The 7,392-nt window shown below is 44.8% G+C and overlaps 1 protein-coding gene across 1 annotated transcript; it reads left to right on the top strand.

Annotated features, from left to right (window-relative positions):
• The first annotated feature begins 398 nt into the window (after positions 1 to 398).
• On the top strand, positions 399 to 7,305 carry ercc4 (excision repair cross-complementation group 4). The gene is made up of 10 exons (XM_076759093.1): positions 399 to 742; positions 2,302 to 2,482; positions 2,610 to 2,805; positions 2,927 to 3,134; positions 3,285 to 3,465; positions 3,580 to 3,711; positions 3,833 to 3,937; positions 5,204 to 5,873; positions 5,986 to 6,098; positions 6,194 to 7,305. Exons 1-10 carry the CDS (start codon positions 566 to 568, stop codon positions 6,931 to 6,933), a joined length of 2,703 nt encoding a protein of 900 aa, XP_076615208.1. The 5' UTR covers positions 399 to 565; the 3' UTR covers positions 6,934 to 7,305.
• The last annotated feature ends 87 nt before the right edge of the window (positions 7,306 to 7,392 follow it).

Here is a 7,392-nt window from a genome sequence, read left to right as displayed (position 1 = left end):
CGACATCAAAGCGTTGTCTGTTGGCTTCAGAGTTATCGGAAGTAAGAACTGGAGGGATGAACAAAACGGATGACATGAATTTAGGATTGCTCTGCAGCTAACTCTGAATTCTCACATAAACACGAGGAATTTTCGAAACTGTCATTACATTTTTATGAAAATGTGAAACTGAGATATTCACAGAGATAAAGCGAGAAAAAGACTAAAAGCATTGCTTGCATATTGAACAAACAAATTCATGTAAACAGACCACAGTTCAGTCAGACGAGTATGATTCAGAAGAATTGACAGGTTTTATTGATTTTTTAACCTGTTATAATCCTCCGTATCACTAGATGGAGCTAGTGGTCTTACATGTCACTGTGAACATCACGTCATCGTTTGTTTTTAGTGTCAGTGTCATGTGACCGGATGTGCCATTTCAAAACATTGAACACCAGATTCGAGCCGCCTACGCGTTGCTGTGTCACAATGATATTTGTCATTTTTAGCTAACATTTGTCACTCGGAGTGAGAGAAAACTTTGTGTTTTTCGCACTCGGATGACTATTTTTGTGGCTCCAACATGGCGGGTCCACTGCTGGAGTTTGAGACTGAGATGTTTCTGAGTCTGTTCGGCTGTGACGGGCTGCTGGTGGTGGCGGAGGGAATGGGGATAGACCGCATCTTACTTCAGTTCATGCGGGTTTACTCGGAACAGGGGAGCCTGGTACTTCTGCTCAACACAACCACACCTGAACAGGTAAGGAGCACATAGGTCAACAAACGCTTCACAACTTGCCGGTTGCTAAGCAGCTAGCATGCTAAGCAGCTAGCATGCTATCGCGAATATGAACATTTGTGTTCCTTATCGACCAAACCATATCAACTGTGGCTCGAGATGTAAAGAACAGAACTTTGTAGATATTATCTATTTCAGATATCTGTTCTAAGACAATCAAATAGAGTGGTTAATCCCAGAGATGGGGACTCGAGTTTGCGACCCGGACTCGAGTCGCATATAAGTTGCACGCAGAGAGACTTCAGACTTGACTTGGACTCGTGCTCAAAAGACTTCAGACTCGACTCGACTCATGTTTTGGGACTCGTGAACAAACATTATGTTGTTGGTTTTTTTTTTTTTTTTTTTTTTTTTTTTTTTTTTTTTGCGTATTAACATTGGGGAAACTCCGAAACGTCTGACGAGTTTAATGTCATTCCCTCCTTTTTGACATGGTAACCATGGTAACTATATTACGCATCGGGTGCGCGGCTCGCGGCCCCAAGCATTAGTACCTCAGATGACACTACGGCCACCCGGATAAGTCACATTAGCGCGTATGGACGGTTAGCAAACATGTTTAGCTCAGCATCAACTATGTTTAACTTAGCTTGCTACCAGCTTTGTAACTGAATATTTGAATAGATGAGTGATTGTTAGTTTGCTTGTTACACTTATTTGCACGGAGCGGCATTAACATAACGTTTATTGGGTAACGTTATTCATCTACGTTCCTACAATGCCTACAATGCCTTTGACTGGGTGAGGTGTAACATTTTCTATATTTTTGTTCTTATTATGGTCCGACTGAGCCTGCACAATTGGGGGCAAGATACAATGTAACTGTATGTTCATGTTGGAAGAATACAGTCTCCTTTAAAGGAAATCGTTCATTGTGTGTTTTCTTCATATTGCATTGCAGTACCCTGTTTAAAGTGATCATATAACAAACAACTAATCAGCACTGATACTTTATGCTAATAGATAAAGGAGGGATAATAATACAGTAGATGCTTTGAATTTCGTAGATATAGCTGTGCAGTATTCTTAGTAGACCGAATAGCAGCAGATGATAGAAGGCTCAATAAAACAAGAAGAGACATGAGAGATTTATTTTTTAGAGACTTGAGACTTGACTTGGACTTGCAAAAAAAGACTTGTGAACATCTCTGGTTAATCCACAAACACAAGGTCCTGTCCTCCTTTTCATACCAAAAGGAACAATACTCCTTTCATATCAGACATTTAGACTGGTCAAGGCAAAAGACGGACTTGTTAACATTAATGATGGCGGCTCTGATATTGTACCTGCCCGCACACTGTCATGGCCTACTGGGACACACTGTTACTGTTTATTTACATCTTCGCTTTTAGTGCTATGACATGTCAAAATATCTACAGTGAAAATGGCCCATATTGTATCACATACACTGCTGTAATACAACTCACAATACATCCCATTTTGGTTGAGAGATCTGTTTGTGTAAATATACTTAGAGTAGCTTTAATAAAACACTTTCTTCCATGTCCTCCCTCCTCAGGAGTATTTTACGGAGCAGTTGCGGATGGAGGGTGTGGCCCACCTGCCCAGGACCGTCACCAGCGACATCCAGAGCGCTGAGCGTTATAATGTGTACACTGAGGGAGGAGTGCTGTTTGTCACCAGCAGAATCCTGGTGGTCGACTTCCTCACTGACCGCATCCCTGCTCATCTCATATCAGGTCAGACGGATGCTTGATCGTGGCTTAACTGATGATGTCTATTGCATTGCATTACAGTTTACAGTTTTTTCTGGTCGCTTGGTGTGTAGTAACATGCACAAACCATCTTTCTGTACAATCACTTCAGGCATCCTGGTGTACCGTGCTCATAAAATCATTGAGTCATGTCAGGAGGCTTTCATCCTCCGTCTGTTCAGACAGAAGAACAAGACAGGCTTCATTAAAGCCTTTACCGACAAGGCCACAGCCTTCTCCTCGGGTTTCTGCCAGGTGGAGCGTGTGATGAGGAACCTCTTCGTCAAAAAGCTCTACCTGTGGCCCAGGTATAATGGAACATAATAGTCGTTTTTCACAGCAGGAAACGCACAGGTGTAACTAATAACTTTAATAAAGACTGCTTTCTTGCCTCATCCCTTTTCTCTCTTCACCTGCTTCATTCAACAGGTTTCAAGCGTCCGTGAACACAGCGCTGGACAGGCACAAGCCAGAGGTGGTGGAGCTCCATGTGTCATTGACGCCAGCTATGAGAGCCATCCAGAGCTCCATCCTGGACATTATGAGTGCCTGTCTGAAGGAACTGAAACGCTACAACCCCACCCTGGAGGCCGAGGACCTCTCCCTTGAGAACACGCTGGGAAACACCTTTGACAAGGTCTGACATTGTGACAATTAAGCTGCTCTGGCGTGGAATTTGAGACATATCTGATTGATTTGACATTGCAGTGGTGATGCCTTGTTGATGATGTGTATGGAAGGTGAATGTTCATTTTTCATGGTTGTGTTTTGCCTTACTCCCATCCAGACCATCCGTCACTACCTGGACCCTCTGTGGCATCAGCTGGGAGCAAAGACCAAGGCCCTGGTCCAGGACCTGAAAGTGCTGAGGGTTCTCCTGCTTTACCTCACCCAGTACGACTGTGTGACATTCCTCAATCTGCTCGAGTCGCTTCGCTCCAGCCAAAAGATCTTTGGATCCAATTCAGGTAAACGAGATGCTGCTCACTTGGAGTACTTGGGGTAAAAAATGGTGTGTAATCTTTGTGATGAATCACATGTATCCTTGTTTGATTGCACGTGTGTGTTGTTGTAACCTTCAGGGTGGTTGTTCCTCGACTCCAGTACCTCCATGTTTGTGAATGCCAGGGCCAGAGTGTACCGTATCCCTGAGAGCAAAAAGAAACTCAAAGTGGGAGCAGAGGCACAGAAACAGAAATCATCCTCTGCTTTAGGTAACTGACCAATGAACACATTTCTGTTCAATGTGTTCTTCAGACTTCATAATCTGCTTGTATGTGTTTTGATGTTGGAATTACTAAAGGCTAAGAGTGTGTGTGTGTGTGTGTGTTTCAGAGGTGAAGCGGGAATTGGTGCTGGAGAAGAGCCCAAAGTGGGAGGCTCTGACTGAGATACTGCAGGAGATTGAAAGGGAGAACAAGAGCTCTCAACAAGAAGCAGGTTAGAGCCCCGCTTGTTTTAAACGTCCATCGGTCAGCAGTGTGTCTCATCTTTATTCATTTTCATATAATGCGCTATTCATTCATTCATTCATCTTCTGTACCGCCTATCCCTTTCGGGGTTGTGGGGGGGCTGGAGCCTATCCCAGCTGTCAACGGGCGAGACACCCTGAACCGGTCGCCAGTCGATTGCAGGGCATAATGCACTATGTGAACAGAATTTCATAGAAACTATGTTTAGTTTCAAAGAGGTGGTTTTGTTGTCCATTGGACTTACCTTGATCTTCAGTAATTTTTTGTGTCACACATGTCACTGACATAGGAAAAGCGTATAAGAAGATGAAATCCTCAAATTGAATTACATTTAAAATTTAGAACAAGCAGAGAGGCAAGCCTAAACACAGCTGACCTTTCACAAAGTCATCCTCAGGGTGTGCTGGTCTGTCCTAGTTCACTGCCTGGTGCTTCTGCTTTGTAGAATGTTGCACACGCTGTACTGTTCTAGCAAGATACCCCATGAAGGCAAAACTAGCTCTCCTGAACTTGGAGAAAATACAAAATATAGTTCAAGGTCTTCTCCCACTAGACATTTTGACTTGTAACAGCAAGAAAAGCCAAGCGTAAATAATACAAGTACAACTGCTGCCTTCCATTTGTGTGCCAGTAAGCCAGCAATTGTGAATCAGGAATACTCAGGAGGGGTACTTCTGCAGCTGTGGTGGCAGAGTTTCCTTAAAGTGATGGATAAACATTTGCATCATTTAAGTAAGTGATATAATGCCCTCCTGGAGCATGAAATCTGACTCCTGCGACTCTGCAGGTTTTATTTTTAGAAAAAAAAGCAAATCGATGACAGAGGCGGTGGAGAAGTAATGCGATCGGTGTGTAATCTGTGTTTGCCCAAACATTGTGTAACACTGGCAACATGAACTACAACAGCTAGTGTAACATGACTTGGTTGAGATAAATGGTGGTGCTAATAAAAGGGTACTAGAGTGGCAAGTACTGGCATGGCTGTTGGAGTGCGTCTCCCAAAAGAACCATTGAGAGCAATTGAAGTAAGCCATGTGAGTGAGTCAGCATGCACAACTCCAGAGCCTGGAACTGGTGCACCTGCCATGCATATGGTGGTGGAGATTCACTATTAGCAGGATGTACACACTCGGCCTGACCCTGGTGTGTGTGTGTGTGTGTGTGTGTGTCTGTCTGTCTGTCTGTCTGTCTGTCTGTCTGTCTGTCTGTCTGTCTGTCTGTCTGTCGCCCTCAGGTCATGTGCTGATCTGTGCCAGTGACGACAGGACTTGTGCACAGCTGCAGCAGTACATCAGGCACAGCTCTGACTGGCTGCTCAACCGACTGTATGCCCGCACGATCGGTAAACGGGACTCTGCGGCAGCCGCTGCCTTTGAACTTGACTCACACAAAAAGGGCAAAGGCTGGCCTACAAAAGGAGCCAAGGGGAAGGAGCCCACACAGAAAAAAAACACAAAGTCCACAAAGAGTAAAAAAAGGCCATCCCTGACCTTGACCCAGATGGTGGGGAAAGAGGAGCCAGATGGAGCAGCGGTGATGGGCAGCAGTGGAGATGAGGATGAAATGATGGAGGAGGAGGAGGAAGGGGAGGAAGAACAGCTGAAGCTGGATTTGTCATCAGATGCCTACTACGGTGTCCTGAAGGAGCCTCTGACTGTCATTCACCCACTGAAAGGCCTCACTGACCCCCACAGCTTGACGCGGGTGCTGCATGAGGTGGAGCCCAGTTTCGTGGTGCTGTACGACGCTGAAGTCAATTTTGTCCGCCAGCTGGAGATCTACAAAGCTAGCCGGCCTGGAAAGCCGCTGAGGGTGTATTTCCTCATCTATGGAGGCTCGACAGAAGAGCAGAAGTACCTGACGACACTGTCTAAGGAAAAGAAAGCCTTTGAGCACTTGATCAGGTCAGGACCATTTCTTCTATTTCTCGCTTCTCAAAGCACCTTGGGAGTATCTGACGTTTGTTGAAGTGTTGGCTTCTAATTGGTCCTTGTGTGCGTGTTTGTGTCTCTGCAGGGAAAAGGCCACTATGGTCATCCCAGAGGAAAGGGAGGGGCGAGAAGACACCAACTTGGACCTTGCAAGAAATTTAGAGCCTGCCAATGCCACCACCAACACCCGCAAAGCAGGCATGTCATTTCTTTATGGTTTAACTATTTCCTTTGTCTTCCCTTTGTCTTGAATGCCTCATGATTTTTGCATTTTAATGATGTCCAATAACCAGGAGGCCAGGAGCAGCCCAAAGAGCCCTCAAGAGTCATCGTGGACATGCGTGAGTTCCGCAGTGAGCTCCCCTCCTTGCTGCACCGCCGGGGGCTGGACATCGAGCCCGTCACCCTGGAAGTAGGTGACTACATCCTGACTCCGGACACATGCGTCGAGCGCAAGAGCGTCAGCGATCTGATCGGCTCGTTGCAGAGCGGCCGCCTCTACACCCAGTGTCTCTCAATGACCCGCTACTACAGGAAACCGGTGCTTCTCATTGAGTTTGACCCAGCGAAACCATTTTCCTTAGTGGCCCGATCGGATTTCCGACATGAGATATCGTCTAATGATATTTCTGCCAAACTCACCTTACTCACCTTGCATTTCCCCCGGCTCCGTATCCTCTGGTGCCCCTCTCCACACGCCACAGCCGACCTCTTCCTGGATCTAAAGCAAGGTCGCCCTGAACCCGATGCTGCAGCAGCTCAGGCAGTCACGGCCGAGTCAGACATGGTGGCTGAATCGGCAGACCTCTACAACCCCGGACCTTATGACTTCCTGTTGAAAATGCCTGGAGTCAATACAAAAAACTACAGGGCTGTTATAAAACATGCAGACAGCCTTGCAGATTTAGCCAACATTAGCCAGGACAAACTCGCTGAAATACTCGGGAATGCTAACAATGCTAAGTTGCTGTACGAGTTTCTGCATAATGTCGCTGATGCCCCTGCTCCTGTGCAGAAGGCCAAACAGACATGATAGGCAGTAAAGTATTTTCACTAATGTATAGAAATATATTTTTCCTGGCATCAGGATTAGTTTTACATCGTTAAACTGCTGCAAAAAAAAACCAGTGTCAATGTAGCATCATGTAGACTGAATTCGCACCTCATATTTGTAAAGTTTGAGTCTTTATCATCAAAAGTGAAATATGTATTATATTGATGTACAGAATTAACTGAAATAATTCAGATTTCTCTGGTATTTTGTGAACTATGGAATGGAATATTAACTAGATTTTTTCATGAAAAAAAACAGAAAAAGGAAAGATTTTATAATTCTTTTGCATCATATTTCTTTCAAAATAAAGCTTTCTGGAACAGCACAGTTTTGTTATATACATTTAACATTATTTATTTTTGGGTTTGATGACTTTTTTTCCTTAGAAAGAGATTGCAGAGTGAACGGTGGTCAATTTTGAAATAATTTAAAGGACAA

The sequence above is a fragment of the Chaetodon auriga genome, chromosome 20, assembly GCF_051107435.1.
Source record: "Chaetodon auriga isolate fChaAug3 chromosome 20, fChaAug3.hap1, whole genome shotgun sequence".
Lineage (NCBI taxonomy): Eukaryota > Metazoa > Chordata > Actinopteri > Chaetodontiformes > Chaetodontidae > Chaetodon > Chaetodon auriga.
This window is presented reverse-complemented; position numbering and strand designations above follow the sequence as displayed.

Excerpts from the sequence above, each read along its gene's own strand:
- ercc4 (XM_076759093.1), top strand. The coding sequence starts at position 566 with ATGGCGGGTCCACTGCTGGAGTTTGAGACTGAGATGTTTCTGAGTCTG. Across the intron at positions 2,483-2,609 it reads CCCTGCTCATCTCATATCAG|GCATCCTGGTGTACCGTGCT; the intron begins GTCAGACGGATG and ends CAATCACTTCAG. Across the intron at positions 3,712-3,832 it reads GAAATCATCCTCTGCTTTAG|AGGTGAAGCGGGAATTGGTG; the intron begins GTAACTGACCAA and ends TGTGTGTTTCAG.